Below are 22,487 nucleotides of genomic sequence, written 5' to 3'. Positions count from 1 at the left end.
ATAATAGAAAATGTGTGCGAAAACATTTGTCTGCGCCATGAAATGAAAGTGGCTGATGTGGTTATTTGAGTTGGTATTTCTATACATATTAATATACACATACAATAATTTTAATTTTATTTTTTGTCTTTTCACTTGTCAGTATGTATATTGGGACATGCAAATAAGAATGATAAGCTCGTGTATTTCAAGGCTAATATTTAGAAGGAAACCTTAAAAATTGCCAAGATTATTAAAAGAACGAAAAGATAAAAGCACAATGTGTTGAGAATTTCTCTGCAACATCAAATAGTAAGTTATTGTGTTTGTCCTGCCCACCGAGAGGTAGCTGATCGCTGGCTAGTCGACTCCCTGTGGTTTTAAGAACCTCGCCACTTACGATTATAGACCACAAGTGTCAAGCAAAAGGCCTTTAAAAATCAAAGAACTTTTCTTTCGAATATTCAATTCCTGGAATTTCATCCTCGATGCAGTTATCAAAATAAATGGATATCAATATCGTACAAAATATCGACAAATATTTTTCTTCCGCATATTACACCGTGCGATAGTAAATTTTACACGCAAAAAAATGAATATATTCGCGAAACTATGGGCTGATTATAGTACAACTGCGTACTTAGTTTTTCACTCTGATGTCAGGATTTTTTTTAAAACGGCTTTGAAATTTAAAATTTATAATTATTTCAAAAATTTATTTAAAAAATTCAGTGCAATGTAGAATAACAACAAGGGTATCATATACAAGAAAAAATTCTGTAGAATTATAATAGAATACATTCTTTGGTGCATAAGGACGAATGGGTATGGAAAATGTCCTTTACAAATTTTGTCCATAAATATCCTTGAAAATTTGCATTATCTATTTTTGAATAAATGATTGTTTGAGAACTAATATACACACGACCACATCATCGAATTTCGTCCTGCAAACTTTATTAACTTTAAAAGAGCATTTCCAATACCTATTCGTCCTTGTAGAAAAAAATTATTTGTTTGTTGTATTTATGGCCTAATAAGCTCAATAAATTTGTTGAACATAAAAAACTTTATTATTTTTAAATTCTACGGAATTTCTCTTTAATTTGGTACCCATATTGTTTTCTACATTGCACTGATTTTTTAAATAACTTTTTGAAATAATCATATTTTTCGAATTTCAAAGTCTTTTTGAAAAAATCCTGACGTCAAAGTGAAAAACTGAAAACGCAGTTTTACTATACTATTTGTGTGAATAATCTAATGTTATCGATAACACCATTGATAAATTTATTGACATGGTTATCGATATTTTTAGTGATTTCGTTAACGATATATTTACTGACAGTTATCAGTACGCTTAAAGATATTAAGCGCACTTAAGAAAGTGCTTGTCGATAGAATTATCGATAAGTTTTCATTAACATTGGGTTGTTTATCGACATCGTTACCGGGAAGTTTTAAAATTGTCAGCAAATGTAACACTATTGTTATCGTCTATAAATATATCGATATATTTTTCGATAAGTTTGAAATAATGATCCTTTCAGTTACTGTATCGCTTTGGCATTGACAATCGTTTACATACATTCAGCGAGAATTCGTTGAGTTTAATTTTCAGGTATTCCCCATACCTTCCACTCAACATTCTTACAACGCCAAACTCTCTCCCGTCCGTATATCCACTGCTGTCCAGTGAGTTATGTTGACAGTTGGCAGACAACAAACCTACACAACACGCGAACTTTAGCTGAGCGTCATACACAAATAGTTGTAGTAAAAATTTAGAAGAAAAACAACAACAACAAAAACGTTGGTAAACATATTTACAGCACAAAGCCAAAGCACAAACGACAACAGCAATGCATGCACCGTTAAATCAGCGAATTTGCCGCTAAAAAGCAAATGAGTAAAAATCGCACAAAACTATTTGTACTACGTACTTGCCGATATTTGTCGTTTTATGGCGGCGGTGGCAGCTGAAGTGACGCAACTTTAGCGCGCTTCCCCCCCCCACACACCGCTTCACAGTACTAATTTTCTCTATGCCACTTTCACTTCGCTCAGCACAACTCAACTGACTTCGTCGGCTCCATTTTGATGCGACTGCCTGCCTTTACCGTTAAAGCTATGCTTTGTACAGACTGGCGCATCTGCGTTTGTTTTTGCATTCCGCTATGCTTTTAGTTGTTGTCGTTCTGACTACAAATGCTTACAAATGATGTGCCTGCGCAAATAGCAAAAGTAACAGCATCATCAACAACTGCAATAACTGCAACAACATTTCACTGCGAAGGGGATAGCAGTTGGAGTGAATTTATTATTTGCGTATTTGCGTGTTGATTGCTGAACTCCAGAGAAATACGAAAAGAATGCAGCAAAAAGAAAAAAAGAAAACAAATAAAAAAAAAAACGATACAAAAATTAAACAAATGTTAACAAAAGCATAACAACAATACTGACAGCCATGGAGTGATGTATGCCATGCAAGGCGCAATGCGAGTAGATTGAGTTAGTTGTTGTTGTTGTGCTGTTGTGGTTGTCGACATCGGGCTGTGGCTGCTGCAAGCGCAAATATTGTGCTAATGTTGTTGTATTTGTGGTGTTTGTTGTTGTTATTATAGTATTTTGTGTATTGTTCAGATTGCAAATGTTAAGCGCAGTTGTTATTGTTGTTGTTGTTGTTTTACATTTTGATTTAACTGCTTTGTTGCTTAGAGCTCTGCATACACAGCCGCCTCTCATGCGCAAAACACACACACACACACACACACATGAACAAAAGCAATCAACTGATTCGTGTTGTTGTTTGCTATTTATTTGCAATGCAAATTTGTCGTGGCGAACGAGTGAAGCTGTTGCTCCCCTGCAAAATTCGTTGGACCATGTAGTCTATTTGAGGTATATTGGAGTACTTACAAAACTGCTCCTCTGTCATGCTGTAGCGGGCCAACTCGTGTCTCTCCGCCAGCTCGTTGTCACCCGATCACTGCTCTTGTGTTTTAACGAAATCGGGGTTGCCACTCAAGAAAAAAAAAATCCTTAAAAAATCTACAAATCTATAAAATATCTACCAATAACTTGTTTTAGTTATTTTAATAAAAACTATTGTTTTGTTCTATTTTTGTTTGTTATTTCAATAAAAACTAAAATTGTTTTTAAAAATCTTTTGGTTTAACTAATGATATGGTATTTGAGATCATTTAATGCCCTCTTTTCGGCTTGGTGATTTTTTTTTAATATTCATAACGTTTTTGAAGTACATAAAAGTTTGTTGTTTTTTTTTTTGTAGAAGAATATTGTTTGCGCTTCAAGCAAACTAATAAAATTAAACGATTGAAGCTATATGCAATATTCAGAAAAATTTTATTTCCCATGGAATTTTAGTATAACCAACAATGTGGCGCTAAAAATTCCGATTGATTTTTTTTAATAATTTTTTTGCAGCTGTTTTTTTTTTGTTTTTTTTTTCATTGAACAATTTGCATTGATAAAAAATGTTGTTGACTTTTTTTGCCAGCAATCATTGTGTGTAATTGTTTAGAGAATTATTTAAAATATTTAGGCAATCAAAAGCTCCCCAGGATTTCAGTAAAATGAGTTTTGAATCCAGCACGATATGATCGCCTTTTATCGGTAATATAAAGATAACTACGAAAAAATAAAGCGGGAACGAAAATTTTTATTTTTTATTCCAACAAAAATTTACCAAAATGAGGAAAAATTTACGTTTTTACCAACCCAAATTTTTTCTACCAATTTTGGTAACAATTTACCAAAGTGGCAACCCTGAACGAAATATTATTGAAGTTGAGCGTTTGAAAGCACATTTGCATGTCTGGCTGTAGCTAAACGTTTAGACATGCTTGCTGTTATTTGTTAGCTCCTAGTGGGTTCGAATGCCGTCAGAGGCAATATGTAATTTTTTATTTTTATTAATAACCGACTTCAAAAAAGGAGGAGGTTATCAATTCGTAGGAATATATTTTTTTTTTGTTATGTATGTTACCGCATAACTTCGGACCACACCCAACGATTACGAAACCGAACCGATCGGAAAGGTAGTGTCTCAGAGGTGGTCCCATACTAATCTGATTTAGATCCGATCATTGGATCATGAAAAAATTAACGGTACTCCTAAATTTTTATACGAGATTTGAAGTCGCTTTTGTTACTTTGCTTAAAAATTATTTGTTTGCTTAAAAATTACCTGTTGTTTTTGTTTTTTTATTAATTGCGAAAAATCATCTGTGAATTGAAGAACAAAATCGTGTACAACGAACAAAAATATATCAGCAATGCCATTGTTAATATATGTTGGAGTAGGTTTATGCTACTCTGATGTAATGCAGAGTTGGAGTATATGGTCCTGCCCTATTTAGGACATCGCAATGTTAATTGGACCACATTTTTTTATATGAATTGTTGCTAATTTGGGAGTACTCCTTAGCCCTTATGGAGTACTCTTTACATGCATGCATGGAGTAGTCGCGCGATTTTTGCAGGGCTGTTGCTTACACGCACATACATATATAAATATGCGGATATATGTATATGTATGTGTGTGCATGTGTGTTAGTTGTCTTTGTGTGTATGTAAATAGGACATTTGTGTACGTTAAAGTGCTTTTGTGTTGCATTGCAAGTGCATTTTGATGCGTAGCTGGGTTTAAAATAACCAAAACAGCAATAGCAACAAAAATTGCATGCATACATCCATTTCTTTGTATATTTAAATTCTCACACACACTCGCACATACATATGTACATATGTAGGTGTGCGTCTACATTTAGACACACTTGAAAATGAAAATAAAATGCATTTATTTACTCGCATTTCCATGCAGAAAGTTGCACAATGCATTAATGTTTAATGTCACATGCGTGTGTCCTCCTTCCGATGTGTGCACGTAGTATGTGTTATATGTATGTACATTAGGGTGTTCCCAAAAATACACAAGAAAATCAACTTTTTGAAATGTTCTTGCTGTCACTACCAGAATTATAGAAAATGGTAAATAAGGATAGCCTATTTTTTATTTTGACTTCGAAGTGTTCCATATATTTTGTATGGGGAAAATAAATTTTTTGTAGAATTGCTATAAAGTCACTAAAAATTAATGTAAAAATATTTCCCTTCAGAATTTTTCCAACAATAAATTATGGTGCAAATTTAACCCTCAAACTTTCCTCACTGTTTTTGCACACCGTGCGTGATGTGATTACGAACACAAAAAAAAAACAAATTTTTGTAAATAATAGACAAACATTTTTGAATGATAATATTTTGAATAAATTTATTTTACGATTTTACAGCAAACAAAAATATAGCGGTCTCCGTATTTTCGATATCCTTCAGTTTTGGGGTGCGACTGAAAAAAATTAAAATAAAAAATGTGGACCATCCTAATGTACATATTTATAATGTGTATACACATATATTGACGCAGCGCACTTGTCAGTCGTGCATTTGTGAAATGCCATTTTCATTTAAATTGAAATGCTTCAAATATTCTCTTTCATTTTTATATTTTTTTTTTATTTTAAATTTTTTTTCTTTAATTTGAAGTCCAGTTAAAGCTTCGTTATTTGCTAATGCTTACTACATGTACGATAGTAGTAATAAAATCAGCAAGAAAATAGTGCAATGCAAGTAATTTATTTAAGTCGTTAGATTAAAAAAAAAAACGAAAAAATTGTATTCATTGAAATTCGAAGAAAAGCTTTTCCGATATGTACAAACAAAAATCGCTTGCATGTACATATGTAGGACCTCAGGTTCGTGTTTTTTTTGTGAAATAGCATATTTTATGAAAAATTTTAATGTATCTAAAAATGTTACGATTCTAAAAGAAACTCCGAAAATATTAAATTTTTAAGTATTTAGCAGAAAATAGCAAGCAAACTTCACCACTTAAATTTGTGGGCATATAGAAAATGCAAAATTCAATATTCCAAAAACATCATGAACAATTTTAAAAAGGCAAAATAATGATTTTTTAGTGAAAATTTTGGAAAATCCAAGAAAGTTGACATAAAAATTCTTAAAATTAGCAAATTTTAAAAATATACCTAAAAACCGCGTTCTAAAAAATTCTAAAATCCTTTGAAGAAGCCACGAAATATCCCGAGAAAATATCAGTAAAAAAACACACTGAAAAATAAAAAGGAATCATGAAAATATTTCAAAATCTTCATAAAGTTTCGAGAAATCTTGAAACAGAAAAATTAGATTTTACTTGTATCAAAAGTTCCAAAAAATTCCGATAGTTCCGATAGCAATTAAATCCCAAGGAAATCTCTTATAAATATTGAAAAACTTGACTAGTCAAGAGTAATTTTAATTGAAAAGCGAAAAGTCTCGAAAAAAGCTCGAACTAATTCACATTGAACACGAAAAGTTCAAAAGCCACACGAAATATGAAAAATCTTTTTCCAAAAACTCCTAAAAACCGGAAAAGAATTTTTAAAAAATTGTGAGAATCGTGAAAATTCCAAAAAACATGCTAATTTTTATTTTGAACACAAAAATTCGGACAAAATCTTAATAAAACCCCTGAAAGACCAGAAAACCTTAAAATCCCAAAAACTGATAATTTTGAGCATAAAAAAATTCCAAAAAATTGTACAAAAATTCTAAGAATCTTCACATCAAGAAAAACATGTTCGTTTTATTTGCAAATAATATCAGAAATATCGAAAACTTTCCAAGAAAAATTTCAAAGTCCCGGAAAAAATTTCCCGAAGCCTCATAGGTAAGAATAATTTTATTTTTAACACGTTAAGTTTCGAAAAACTAAAAAAATAAAAGCCCTGAGAATTTCGAGTAAGTTTCAAAACCCCGAATTGTAGGATATGATGGAAAAATGCTGAAAAATGTCCAAATGTTTTTAGCCGCATAAATTCCAAGAAAATAGCGAGCGAGTTTTGCAATTGAATCAGTTTTCGGGATCAATAAAATAGGCCGGTATAGACGCTCACTTCTGCTGCCTTTATAACTGTAACTAAATCGAAATAGATTGTCTGCGATGCCAATGAAGCACAAATATGTATTTGCAGGTACCAACAATTTTTGGTTTTGATGTAGTGTAGCTCAAGCCTTGGTTGTAAGTGACCATTAAATAGCACTTTGTGTAAAACAAGATATGTATATCTGTACCGCTTTAAACTAGGCTAAACTTGCTGGCACTTTTTATACACAAAATGTTCGTATATAGTATATGTACACTAGGCGACAAATGAAAGTGTACAACTTGTTTTAAAATAATTCTCACAATTATTTTCATGAAACATTTTTTACAACAATTATTTTTGAAAATATAGTTCATTCTATAAAATAAACAATATAAATCAGAGCACTCCACCCTTTATATAAAATTCACGAAAATTAAAAAAATTTGCATCAAAATTCTCAACTTTTTATTCAAATCTCACTTCATTAGACTAAAATTGAATGGGCTATAAAACTGCATACTCGAAAATTTTCTATAAATTCTGAATAAATAGCTGAAAATTTTAAAGAAAATTTTTCGAAAGTGTGAAACTCTGATTTATATGGTTTGTGTTATAGAAAAAACTATATTTTCATAAATGTTTAATGAAAAAAATTTTCCATGAAAATAATGGTGAATATTATATTAGAACAAGGTGTACGATTTCATTTGTCGCCTAGTGTATGTATGTATGTATGTAAGCATGTAAGCATATATTTATGTCAGCCACTTAAGAAGGCGGACAGGAATTTTCACTAACTAGCATCCTCCACCTCAACCTCATCAAAGTGGCTTTGAGGTATTTGCCAATGAAAGACATGTAAGCTTTACGAAAACAACAACAACTCATCATTAGCCTTACGTGCTGGCTATTAAACTTTACATAAAACCAATATTTTAGTTAATGTACACAAAATTCCAAAATTCGTGAGAGAGTTAGGTTTTGCTTCTCCGTCAATATTTGTTGTTGGTGGTCCACAAAATTACTTAATTCGATTTAGATGGAAGGCAAGCAAACTAAGTAAACATGAAAATGCATTCTCATTAAAACCAGAATTACTACTCAACATTTGCGGACAGCAATAACATCAAATGGATAGCAGATACCAATTAGGGAATTAGGGAGCAGCAAAGTTTAAGGAGACACAGTAAGTCGTGCCAGTGCCAACTAATGCTATCGAAGTGCGTCGCAATTCTTCACGTAGTCAGTCATCCGTCGAAACAGTGAAGTGAAGCGACCACATAGCCAGCTGAGTTGAGCTGAGTAGAGCTGAACGCCGCTGCAGTTGACCATCTCCGGCACTCACGTGGGTCCATAAAGTAATTAAATTTAATCCGCCTCACAGCAAATTTAAACGGCTGAGCGAATACACGCACGGACGCACATACACGCATGTTAATATACGCAAGTACGTACATACATAAGTGCGTACGCCTCATTGCGTAACGGACACAATACAAGTGCTTGTAGCGCCCTTCTCGCCGCTGCGCTCCAAAACGAGCCTCTACTCGACGAAAGCTCCAAATGGCTGACTGAAGCCGGGTGGCACTGCCGCAAATGGGGAGGGGGAGCGCTGCTTGAACGACGTTAGAGGGGTAAGCGTTTTCTGGCAGACTGTCTGCACTTCGCTTTAAGGTTGGCTACATTGTCAGCACTTTTGTTCTACCTGATCCTTTGTGTGCCTTTCTCTCTGTCTGTCTGTCCGTCCATCTGTGTGTTTGTCTGTCTGTTTGTGTAAGCTAATATTGTTTTGTTTTGTTACTGTTGCTGTTGTCGTTGTTGTTGTGCGTACTTGAACTTCAACAAAGCAGAAAGATACATAAATAGCAGAAGCAGTCAGGCAGCCAGCCAGCCAGGCGGCCAGCCAGGCGGCCAGTTCATGAGACAGGTGGGGACTACTGCGCTTACTGTAGCGAATTTGATGTGTTGATGGTTGGCTTGCGAGTGAGCGGCTTGAGTGGCGGGCTGAGGCTTGCTGACGTTTGTCCATAGGACCATTGTACCATTGGACCCTTGGACCGTATTAGTGTACAGTCAGCTGGGCGCTTGCTTGCTCAACGAAGCAAACATCATTGCCTAGTGGTGACTTGTCTATTTTATGACTATTGTGGCTTTGCGGCATTCGCAGCATTGTTTACACAGGTGTGTGTGTGTGTGTGTGTGTTACTGTGTGAGTACATAAACAACTGAGGCGTTTATGAAGAGAAGGACAATGTGTGTGCTGGAGCAGAATATACAAGGCTCACAAAGCTAGTAGAAAGCTACAAATAAATATATACATATGTTGGTATGTGTGTGTGTCTCTCTGCTATGGATACGAGACATTAGCCTTTGACAAAACATAACAGTTTATTTTTCTTATAAGACGATATGTGTGTAAAAAAAAAGACAAAAAGCAAATGACTTTGAGTCAGGAAAATAATAGACTTAAGAGAGAACGCAATTACTTAGTGATACAAATTAAAAACAACACGACAACTGAGGAAAATAAAGTTAGTTTTAAGCAAAAATATAATTAAAATTTCGAAGTCTCAATGAGTACAAGAATTCGAAGAAAAAATCACGAAAAGTTCTGAAAGGTCAAAAAAAAAAACACACAAAAACGTGACAAAAACCCTCGTAAGAATCCTTAAGAACCATTAGCAAAAGCACCAAAAAGCAGATAAATACCTAAAGGTTAAATATATTTTTAATTGTTCCGCAAAAACCCCAAACATTTTTCTAAATTCTCAACAGGTCGAAAAAAATTCCCTAAACCTCCAAATGGCAAAAAAGGACAAACAATTCAGAAAAAACCCTAGGATATCTCGAAAAACTCCGAATATTTCTTGAAAAAAAAAACCTAAAGTTCTGAAATCGTTTTATTTAATTGGATTAAAAAAGCAAGAAGTATAGGTAAAACTTGCTAAAAACTATTCAATTCCAAACTATAAGTCATTGAAAAAATTACGAAAGGTACCGAAATATCTCAAACGGTTTAAAGGAATTAAAAATTTCGGAAAAATCTCTGCATATGTCTCGACGAAAAATACAAGAAAATTCCGAAAATTCTCAAAACCCGAAAAATTCTGGAAGTATTCCGAAAGCTTACATGTACCACAAAAATACTGCAAAATCCCAAAAAATCGCCAGATAGTTTTGAAAAATCCCGGGGAAAGTTCAATTAGTCCCGATAATATTAAAGTTCTCATCACTTGATTTGTTTATCGAAACCCAAGAAGCAAAACAAAGTCTATACTAAAAATTCAAAAAAAAAAACTAGAGAACCATAAAGAACGGAAATATCCGAAATATTTGAAAAAATCCCAAAGAGTCTCCAGAAATTGCGATATATTCTTAAAAAAATCAAAATAATTAAAATTCTCCTTATTTCATTTGGCGTTAGAAGTCTAAACTACCCAACAAAAGGCGAGGAGATACAAGAGCCCGAAAATGTAGCTCTTTTAATTTTCTATTTTAAATTTGAAATTAATTTTTTTTTAATTTGTTAGTTTCCATATTTAATTTTTTTTTTTAATTCTCATAATTTTTAAATTCCTCATTTTCTTAACTTTTAATTTTTTTCCAATTTGTTAATTACTATTTTTGTTTTCAAAAGTATGACGCTTAATTGTTTCCCAAAATGTTTTAATTTGTTTTTTTTTTCTTCCGAGGTTTTATTTATGTTTTCTCCAAGCTTTCAAATTTTATACTTTTCTTTGTTTCTTTTTCAAATCTTGCATTTTGTTAATACATATACATATTTCATTTGGCATTAAAAGTCTAAACTACCCAATAAAAAGCGAAGGGGCACGATAGCCGGAAAACATGGCGTTTTTTTTAATTTTCGTTTAAAACTTCTAAATTTTTAATTGATTGGTTTCCGTAATTTTATTATAATTTTTTTAATTTTTCGATTTTTAGTTTTCTGATTTTCATGATTTTAAATTTTTTCAGTTTTTTTTTTGTAAAAAGTTTGTTTAAATTTTTATTTTAAAAGTGTTTTAATTATATGTAAGTTTTTAAGTTTAATTGTTTCCCAACTATTTTTAATATATTTTTTCCAAGCTTTTGGTTTGTTTTGTCCAAGCTTTCCTTTTTTATCTTTGTTTTTTTTTTTGGTTTTTAATTTTGCATTCTATTAATATATTTTTAACTTTTTCCTATTTTATTTTTGTTTTTCCTCATTTTTGTTACAAGCGAATATTTTTTTTAACCTAATAAATTAGAATTTTTTGATTAAATTTATAACCCGCAGAGAAGCCAAAAGTATGTATATGTGGGTGCCATCAAAGTGCTTTTGATATGGTTGCGTATCCGCCACGTACACTCATTTGCAATAAATTCCTTCAAAAGCAGCTATGTGCAGAACAATTAATAAAATTTAACGAAAAAATAACACATTTCTGCAGTTGTGTTGAGTGTACTATTTGTTTTTTTATTGAATTTTATGCCTCATTGGTTTCTACGTTTTCGATAAAATAAAAACCGACAATTTCTTAAGCAAACAATCCAAATAAGAAACAATATACAATGCAGTGAATAGTGAATTTAAACACTAAATGAATGCGAAAAAAGAACTGCACTTCGCACAAGAAATAAATTTTGTTAGAATAACAAAGAAGCTTTGAAATGCCAGCAGAACAAAAATAAAATACCAAATACGATAAAATCACCAAAATTTCCAAACGACCGAAAAGCGCCAACAAAAATATTTAAGTAAGCACGTTTTGCAACTAAATAAAAATAAAAAACACATCGAGAGCGCAACAACAACTGCAACACTAACAAAATTGAAAATTACAACAAACCGAACACAAATTTCCATACACTCGAGCAAGGCAGCAGCAAGCAGCCAGCGTTGCATATTAATGAGCGCCAGCCGTTGTGTCCTTGTTGCCGGTTGGCGGTTGGCGAGCGGTGTGTTGGTCAATCCTTTCACTAACCGCCCGCTCTACCGCTCGCGGCCGCACGTCTGCCTACACACCTGGTGACCGATTTGGCCACAATTTACGTTTGTGTGCAAGCTCAACAGCAGTGGTGTCTGTCTCTCTGTCTGTGAGTCCCTGTGTGTACATAGATGTGCGCAGTTGAAAATCGCTTACGCATTTTGCATAACAGTGCAACGCAAATGCTGCCCGCTGCTGTGGAATTTTCATGCAGTGGTGCACGCCAAGTAATACAATGCAATTGTGTGTGTGTGTGTGTGTGTGAGTGCGAGTGTGTGCGTTTCCCTATAAATTTGTGTGTCTGCCTGGCCGGCTGTGATAATTTATTTTGTATATGCAGGTCTCTTTTGCTGCTGAAATTTCTTTTTCGTGTATATTTTTCGTTTCACTTTTGGGTTATTTGTAACTTTTTATGCGAATTGATTTTAATTTCATGACAATTGTTTTCTGTGCTCTGAGTGTGCGAGTGTCCCTGCATATTTTGTGCTCTTTGCACGTTTTACTGCATTTTACTGCACTTTTTTCTGAGGGTTTTTCATTTCGCAGTAACCTTTTAGTTTTATCGTTTAATTTGGTGGTTTGCATAAAAATTGGCACCAAAACGTGCTGCCATCGACACCTGCAGTAATGTTCTGTTTTTGGCATAAAATGTCTACACTTTGTGGCATTTGCATTTAAAATGTGTACGCTTTTTGTTTCACTAATAGTCGATAGCCTAGCATGCTGAGTAAGCGGTGACCGGTTCGGAGGGACGACTGCACTCCACCAACAGTCAAAAGCATATTTTTTAATGAACAACAGGCAGATGATTTCATATTTGCATCGTTTTAAAATAAATTATGGACATACTTTTTTGATCACTTAAATGCTTGACATATACTTATTTATTATGTATTTAAAAGTTGGAGATATATTTTTGGTCATTCAAAATCTAGACATAATTTTGGCCATTGCGTTAAACATATAGACTATAAAAAGTAGATGCCTCCTAAAAGGTACAAATTGGGCAGAAAACTTCTTCATACTTTGAATATATGTTCACTTATTAAGATTGAAAATTGCTTTCTATTTTTACAGTTAGTAAAAGCCAACTTCATACCTAAATGTAAATGTCAAGAAACTGATGCCTATTTTTTAATGCCCAAAAAATTATATCTATCTAGCGTTTCGGTGACTAAAATGTAAGCCAAGTTTTTAAAGGACCATCAATTTATTAAAAATTGTCAACATTCAAAAACTTAAGTTCAATTTATAATTTATCATAAATTTTTGTCCAGTATTGCGAAAATTTATAATTTATACATATTAACATACGCATACATACACATACACTAGCGGCCTTTATACTATTTTAAGCTATTAAAATAAACAAAAAATAAGTAAACTTTTGGCTTAAGTGGCAACCCTGGTGAAAAATCTGTTCTTAACTAATAGCGGATTTTAACAGATAGTTTACGTACGCGAAAAATTTACCAGAAATAAAATTTGTAAAATTAAAAATTTTGAACTTGTTACATTGGAATATGTGTAACGTAACACTTTAAACTCAGTCTGAATTTGCAAACTTTTTTTATACAGCTTATGTCCCTGAAACCACCTTATGTGCGATTATTTTACTCGTTTCATTTATTTTCTCTATTTTAATTTTTGTTAGCTGGCAATTCTACTTACTAATTATTTTAAATGCAAAAGTCACATTGTAGAATTTTAAATACTTCAAATGGGTTGTTCTATTCATTTAATTTTTGTTGTGTGGCAACTCTGCGCAAAAAATAATTTTTTAATAAAATAAATTTTACATAGCTTTCGTAGGAAAGTCGCATTGTTTTATGTTAAAAATGTCGTTTATTTTATGCACATATTTTTCTGTATGTCAGATGGCAACTCGACATAAAATATTTTTAAACCAAATATGTAATTCTGACATGATGTTTATTAGACAGCGACATTTAACATTAATTAAAATTTTATCTTTCTGGCAACTCTGCATCAAAGTTAAAATTATTTTTATCCGAATTTTAAAAAAACATTTTGGTATGCAGTTACATAGCAAGTTACAAGTTTGAAGTTGTTTTTGGCAAGCTTTTTTTTTGTTGATGGTGTTTTTTTCCATATAGCAGTTTTTCCGTACACCATATGCTCAAAAATTTTTTGATAGCTGGCAGCCCTTTTCAAAATAGTGTTTTTTTTAATATTTTTAATAACCATTTCTATGTTTGGCATGCATCTGATTATAGTTCTGTAATACAAAGCATACTTAAAATATTTGACTAATTAGATTTTTATACAGTTGGCAACTCTGCTCACAAAAATTTCGATATTACATTATATTCTAAAATATACTTAAACTACTCTGTATTTGCTTGCTCTTATAGAAATCTTCTAAACTGTTGAGCTAATCATTTATTTTTTTTTTGTGAGAAGGCAACCCCGTGTGAAAAACTATTCATGTATTACAAATTCTTAAAATACCGCTCGTTTGTATTTGCTATACCCAGCGCGAGTGGTTAATTGGATCTCTTAAGCAGGTGGTAGATAACCCTATTTATCTAATTTAAGTTATATACATACATAGGTGGTTCTTAAATATGCACTTCTTAGACGCTCTAGGGTCCATTTGGTCTAAATATTTAGCTGACAACTTTCACCAAATAAATTCCCTGCCCAGTTCCTTCTTTTCTCGGACAGCCAAATATTTTATTTGCCATCACATTTTACACACCTTTTTTCGTAACTATTCATTCAACTAAGTAATTTCTTTCTCACCATTCTAATCTTTGTCCTTTTGCACTCTCATTTCAGCACCGTTGATCGCTTGTGGTCCATTACCGAAGATTTGAATATTTTATATAAGGAGAATTGGACGCGTCTGGCAGCACAGGAGGTGCAACATTTTCAGGTAAGTGTCGGCAGCGTACGCAAATGAATAGCAAAATATAAAGACATGAACATAAAATCGATGAACTGAAATCGAGGTGAGCTCAAGCGCCAAGTAGCATATGCTTTACATATGTACATACATATAAATACAGGCACACATTGAGCTATGTACATGTGTACATATGTATGTATATTTAAAAGCAAACTTACAAGAGCAAGAGTGTCGATTTTTGTTGTTGTTGTTGGTGAAACGGCTGGCCATTACTGGTCATAGTCGTCATTCCAGCTCCAGTGTCCAGCAGTAGCCAAAAATAAAATAAATATAGAAAAAAATTGTTTCACACACACACTCACTTTCACGTGTATGCACCGTTATACATATGTATGTATGCCAGTCATGACTTGCTTGTTACGCTTTGTAATTTATTTAATGGCTGTACAAACATACATACCTTTTCTCATTCACACTACTTTTTGTACTCTTGCGCGCTTACTCTCCTAGCATACATTTACATAATGCACACTACGAATGTTAATCCCAGGATCCTGGCCTTTTTTAGGTCCCAAAAATCCCGGCATTCTTGGCAAATAATTCTGTAGAATTTAATCAGATTCAATTTTTTGGAGCATAAGGACTGGTAAAAATTGAAAACGCCCTTCTAAAGTTGTATCCTTGAAATTTCGCAATATTAGTTTTTGAAAAAATTGTATGTTAACGACTTGTATAAATTCGATAAGATCCTATCCTTGTGAATCCGAAAAATTTTTTATTTTTTTAATTCTAAAGAAATTTCCTCTTTCATTTCATTGGGTACATTTATTTTTATTCTACATTGCATTGAATTTTTGAAAAAAAATTTGGAATGATTCATATCTTTGAAATTACAAAGACTTTTAAAACAAATCCTTACGTCAGAGAGAAAAAATGAAAAATAAAACTTTAAATAAAAAAAGTAGGTTTCAAACCCATATATTTATTATTTATTTTTTGGTTGAATTTTTTGATTTAAGTTGTTGAAAAGTAATGAATATCTAAATCCCGGGACTAATGTCGGGATTCCGGGATTGTGATAACCACATCACGAAAATCACGGGATCCTAAAAAGCGAAAAAATTAACATCCCTAATGCACAAACACACACACACAATCGCACACATTTGCTTTGGCACTATACCTCATTGTTTCTACTCGACTGGCTGCTGTGGCTGCTGTGGTGGCGGCCGCTGCCATTCATACGCTCATCAATGGTGTTTGCTTTGTGATTGCTATCGCACGTGTCCATTGATGTTTGTTTGGTGTTGGTGTTGTTATTGTTCGTACCGTATGTTAGAATGCAGCGCGCGTTCCAGCATTTGCACTGACGCTAAGTATCTGTGCGTTGACACACGCACTGGCAACTCATTTCCATTTTCATTTCATTTTCACTTTCATTTCAGAAAAAACAAAGAAAGTAGAAATATTCAACGTTCATTGTCTCTACATACATACAGACATATGTATGTACATTGAATTATTCATTTGTTGTTGCATAAATATCTACTAAATATTTTGGCTCATACGCATTTGCTTAGCTTTTCATTTACTAAACTGGTCTCCTTTGCTCACTGCCTCTTTTACGCTTTACTTTGCAGGAGACCCTACTGCGCGCCGTACGTCAATCGAAACTTTATCCACCCGGCGAACAAATGAATCCACCTACACACAAGTGGACTTACGCATCGGCGTTTCTATATTCATTAACATTAATTACAACAATAGGTGAGTACACATAACCTCAAGCAAATCTATTTATCTTATATTCATGTGTAGGTACATACATATATGAGTCACTATGCTCGCCTAATAATGAGTTTCTTGGGTCATTCTTGGTTTGTTCTTTGATTAGATTTGCATTATTGCGCGTAGGAAATATGTATTCCTATTATCAGCGCTCGGAGGCAGACGCACCGAGAGGTTTATCTATTAATTTGTTACTCGTACGTCAGAGTAGTCGGCGGATGATCTTACGAGTGCTTAATTTGCTGTTAAGTGTGGGGTGGAGGGAGAAGAAGGGGAGGGAGGGATGTTGAGTGGTTAGCGTAGGGTCAGATTAATGCCTTAATTATTTGGATGGCGAAAGTTTGGCACGGAAGGAGATTAAATGCCTTAAATACGTTGGGAAAATTATGGTTTTGAAAATGAGTGCTACAAATGTATGTATCGATAAACTAACCGATAACGTTATGTATTTGTAAAAGTAAATGCATGTATCGATAAAAAAATATTCGAACATTTTTCGTACGGCAAATTGATAATAGCAGCGGTTATTCAATGCCCGGTTAACAGAAATCGGAGGTAGAAGCTCCTTTTAAATACAACGACTGGTTTATCGGTAATGATGTTTAACTGGAAAGTCGTGATAACTGCATTGCACAATCGGCCTTAACAGTGATATGCGCCAATAACAACATACATTTTTCGATACATTTATCGATAATACTATCGGTTATTTTTCAGTCAAACAGTGCGCTGTCCTATGAAAATATCGGTTACTTCAGTCGATAAGAATATTCTTTAACTTATTCTTTATTCATTTGATTTACATAATCTGCTGTCATTATTTGCCTTCTAATAGCAAATACCTATCGTACTGGCAATCAAACTAGGGGTGATAACCTTCAAATTATATTGAATATCGATAAACCTTTAGAAATGCATATTAGTAGTGTATAAAATAACGATTTAAATACCGATATAGATATGTAAATATAAATACATCAAATATTAATAACGTAGTATACTGTTATACGTGACAATTATGGGCCGTTGATAGAGCTTTCGATAGCAATTTATAACGCTAAATTGATTGAAAATAATATTTTTTATACGATAAATAAATTGATTATTTTTCATTCGTTTTCGTGATGTAATATCGATTACATGGCATAAAAGACCAACTTAGGTCGTTGATAGCAATTTCGAAAAGCATACTCTTAAGTATATCGAAACATATCATCGATAAATTAATAGATAACTTTTTTCTCTCTTTTAAACCCACGCTACGCCATCATTATCAATTTAATCGATAAATTTTCGGTAATTTTCATACTAGGTTTTCTAAATGATAACCTCTTTATATTTCCCAAAGCCCTACAAAACCTGTGAATATGTAATCCTCCAATTCGCAGCTTTTAAAAATAATTTGTTTGCTATTTCTAACAAAAAATGTGAAGCGTATTTTTTAATGGAAATTTGATATTATTCTCATCGCCTAGCCATTTAGTAGATTTAGCAAGAATTTCCCGCCAATTCGTGATTTCATGTAACTAGTAACAATTGGAATTTAGCTTCGCACCTACTGCATTTTTCCACTTAAATTGTGGAAATTCGCCACAATTATGCCTTTCGTGTGGTTGGTTTAATTGCCTTGCCTTTGAAATCTGGTTAAAACCCAATTTACTGCCGAATGACCGCGTAACCTCTATTCAAAAGCGGTGGGGTTCTAAGAATTTTTAATGTAAAGTGCTATTAATGCGGCATGGCACACTCTAGCATCACTGATGCTGATGCTCAAAAATTATGTATTTGGCGGAAGTGTGCACTATGGCGTATGAGTAATTTTGGACTTATTTAAAAAAAAATAAATTGTGTGATTTATTAAAACCTCTCATTGTGTGTTGCTAGCATTGAGCTCAGACAAAATTCTCATAGAGTATTTTGAATCTGCACTAAAAACAAAAACTCAACTATTGTAAATCTCTTTAATTGCCTATTAATCGATTACGTACTCTTTTTTTTCGTGCACTTTTATTTCTTGCTTTACATACATATTTATCTACTTGGCAGCCTTGTATTCTACATCACACTCTCTCTATATCCACCCTCTTTTGGTTAAGCCGCTCTGCTGTGCTAATACCCTGATTACTTATTTATGGTCACAAGCTTACCTCCTACCAACTATTTAGCTCCTGCGCTTGTACGGCTTCTCATGTGCTTAATAGAAAATTATCCTCCCCGTGCTTTATGTGATGCAACAAAATAATCAGCAAAATAAAAACATTGTGCCATAATACTGAGTGGCCGTAGGTCAAATAAAAAGAAAGAAAAGAATTATATAAAAGCAAACAAAATCACTTTCACATGCCATGGCGAGCGTCAAAGCAAAGTGGTTGCTGTTTGTTGCTTATTTGGTTAATGTGTAGCAACCGACAACGGCCGACCGACGATGACGACGAAAACAAAGTCAAAACGTGCCTGAGTAGCTGGGTAGGCAAATGAGTATAGGTGAGTAGGTGAGTAGCGCAACAACGGTGTAGACAAAGGCGACACGAATTTGCTGAGATTGCATTTTTAGCTTAATTGAAATCAATTTGTGCTTAAGTTTGCTGGTTGCGCTGAGTAGACTATTAATTTTTTGTATAGTTTTTTACTTTTTTATTTCGACTTTGTTTTATTGGTGAAATTATCTAGTAATTTTCTTTTCAAATCCTAAAGGTTATTGCATAAAATATTTATTTGCAAAGGATGGCTCTAATTGTCCTTGCTTAAGAAATTACAAATTTTTTTCTGCTTAGGGGAGTTCAAAATATGTAAATTAGTTGTCGGTTTCCACCGATTAGAAAAAGTGAAGCATTTAGTTTTTGTCTTAAAAACTGGACATATGTTTTTGAGCACTTAAAACTTATTTTTTGCCACTTAACAACAGGACATATGGTGTGTGTCATTTAAACACTGGACGCAATTTTTTGGTCACTTACAAACTACACTTTTTTTTGGCCATTTAAAATTTGAACAAATTTTTTTATGCACTTAAAACATAATATAAATTTGTGGACATTAAAACGCAGGACTTTTACTTGCGGTCGTTAAGAATATCATCATAAATTTTTATGGCCACTTAAAAACTGGACATAATTAAAAATAGAAATAGGAAATAATTTTTTGATAAATTAATAACTAGACATACATTTCCAGGGTGGTTTTTTGGTTCATTTAAAAGCGAACATAAATTTTGATCATTAAAACACAGCTCATCAATTTTTTGTAATTAAGAGGCTGGTCATAAATTTTGTGATCACTTAAAAACTGGACATATTTTTTGGTCCCTTAAAAATTGGTCATAATTTATTTACCTTTAATAATTTAAAACTGGACAAAAATTTCTGATAATACATACAAAAGCAGGGTATAATTTTTTGGCTCATTTAAAGCCATACATAAACTTTTGGTCATTAAAGCGCTGGACATATATTTTTTTTTCATTAAAAATATGTACATAAATTTTTTGTCACTCAAAAATTGGTCATATTATTTTGGAAATTTAAAAATGGAACATGAATTTCTGGTCTCTTAAAATTGAACATCAGTCTTGGTTCACTTAAAAACTGGACATCATTTTTTGATCACCTAGAAACCGAACATGAATTTCTGGAAATATTTTTTTGAATATTTAAAAACTGAATATAAATTTTTTGCATTTTTTGTCCATAGAAATATTTAGTTCTTCAGATGCGTTCCTAATCTAAGTTGTTGCTGTTGTAGCACATACAAACTTCCCAAAGACGATATGGCATGATATAAATCTGGACCGTTTCGGTTACGAAGACCCGTAGTGGGGGTATCTTAGTCCAAGCCTAGGGCTTTTGTTTATCCAGACTTCAAAGTGCACAGAAAAGTGAAAGTTTGGAGTAGAGTAGGGTATGGTGTGGACGCAGAGTAGATTTGTTAACTTCGCGAGCTCTAAATCTAATTCTAAGTTGAACTCGAAAAGGCAATTCAATGCATGCAGTGACTTGGTATGAGTCGTTTAACGTTCGAGTTGAGAGTATCGAGATTTTTTTAAGAATAAAATTCATTGTAAAAATCCAGATGTAAACTTAATTTTGTACTTACATAAGAAAGGCTTATTTTTAAGAAAATATTTCGGCCATCAGTGACCATAAAATTTATTGTAAAACCAAACAAAACACAGAAAATCCCTACATTTTAATAATAAAATCGTTGTTGCTATGTGGAAAGTTTTTTGTGCATTTGCTTGCTGTCTCATCTCCCAACCGCAAATAAATAGCAAATCAAGAAATTGAAAATTGATTTCAACTCAACAATTTACGCTATTTTTCAAATACGGCTGTCTGTTAATGTGACGATGTGTGTGCAGCACGTTTGTGTGTCTTCTTCAGCACTGAACTGAGTATTTATGCCCCGCAGTCAAGCGTCAAATTTTTACAACGAACATTTTATTGTAGGCAATAAATCGTTAAATGCTTCGGGGAGCAAATGGAAAGGGGAGATGTTGAGGAGCGAAAACCTAAAAATAAATGAAAAACATGGCAAATGCATTGAAAAAAGTACGAAAATGAAGCACCAAAGTTTTAGATAAAAAAGCGACAGAAAATGAGTTTCAAAAGTAGCAATCATAAAATATACGGAAAGCTTGCCAATTGAAGCTGAAAGTAATCGAAGAAAACAATCATTGCTGGATTACACAGATGCCTACATACATACATACGTAAATACACAAATAAATTTGAAAAATCGTCCGTTGCATACAAATAGGCGCAAGAGGGTGTCATATGAAGGCTAATGACAGATAATAATAACAATTGAATGGGTAGAGCAAAGAAATGACAACGATAATTTTCGTAGATGTATATAGATTGTATATGAATAGAAAATAATAAGAAAAACGAAAATCTAGCAAAATTTTAGGCGCATTTTATTCCACTATTTTAACAACAAATTGCTCAAAAAAATTATCCTAAAAGTGTTAAGGAGTCAAACTTGGATAAAAGGTAGAAATTTCCCGCTATTTGAAATTGAGCCCGAAAGAATTCAATAAAACTCGACTAACAAAAAAAAAAGGATTTCATCGCAATGACTGATAGCAGCATAAAAACAAGTCCCTCGTCATGTCAACGCGCCGCCGAGGATATTATTTGAACGCTGCTTCGTTTTTGTTCCTCATTACTACATACATACATACATACATATTTTCGTTGTAGTTTTTGCCGCTCCGCAGTTGCATCGCCGTCGATATGTAAAAGTTTATTGAGGATCATTAAATTGAGCGTTTGCTGACTACCAGCCACCAACCGTAGGAAAGTTTTGCAAAAAAAAAAAAAAAAACGCATAAAAAAAGTTATGTGATTTCTCATAAAATCTGTGCACAACAGCATTCGTTGGAGTAATAAGACCAACAAAAATACTTAAGATAGCGCGGCAGTGGCCCATTATGGCTCTCTGTATACGCCGGTCGGTCGGGTCAAATGTCAAGGGAGAAATTTTGCGCATAAATTGTGTATAAATCTTGGTAAGTTCTGAGCGAGCGCAAGACTAAAGATGCCGTGGAGGCAGAGGAGAGCAGAAAATATTTAGTTGGAAGATGAGAAATGGGAATGAGACTAAAAGAAGAGTAAGTGAAGCTAAAAAATAGTTTTCTGGTTAAATCTGGTAGAGCCAAGAGCCGGTATGGAAGAAGGGTTGAAAAGAAAATAAAATGAAAAACAAGAACCAAAAGGGGAGGGAGAAAAAATATCAAAATAAAGAGAAACAGAATGGAACTTATTTCAAAAGGGGAAGGGGTAGAAGGAAAAATGGAATTAGTGGACAAGATCGTTGAAGAGAACAATACTAAGAAAAATAATCAAATAATGAATGAAAAAAAACTTGAAAATGAAAAAGGGATCCATAATTGATATGAATAAGAGGACATAAATAAAGGTGATGAGA

At 33.2% G+C, this 22,487-nt stretch overlaps 1 protein-coding gene across 1 annotated transcript in view; it reads left to right on the top strand.

Annotated features, from left to right (window-relative positions):
- The window catches only part of LOC118748456, a gene marked incomplete in the record, with an annotated part of 159,380 nt that overhangs the window by 12,257 nt on the left and 124,636 nt on the right, over positions 1-22,487 (top strand). Inside the window, 2 exon segments of the mRNA XM_036482904.1 lie at positions 14,702-14,798; positions 16,412-16,538. Of these exon segments, the coding sequence (XP_036338797.1) occupies positions 14,702-14,798; positions 16,412-16,538 (224 nt within the window).

The sequence above is a fragment of the Rhagoletis pomonella genome, unplaced genomic scaffold, assembly GCF_013731165.1.
Source record: "Rhagoletis pomonella isolate Grant_MI unplaced genomic scaffold, Rhpom_1.0 Rhpom_scaffold_00013, whole genome shotgun sequence".
NCBI classification, from domain to species: domain Eukaryota; kingdom Metazoa; phylum Arthropoda; class Insecta; order Diptera; family Tephritidae; genus Rhagoletis; species Rhagoletis pomonella.
Note: the sequence above shows the minus strand (reverse complement) of the source record. Positions and strands in the feature narration are given on the sequence as shown.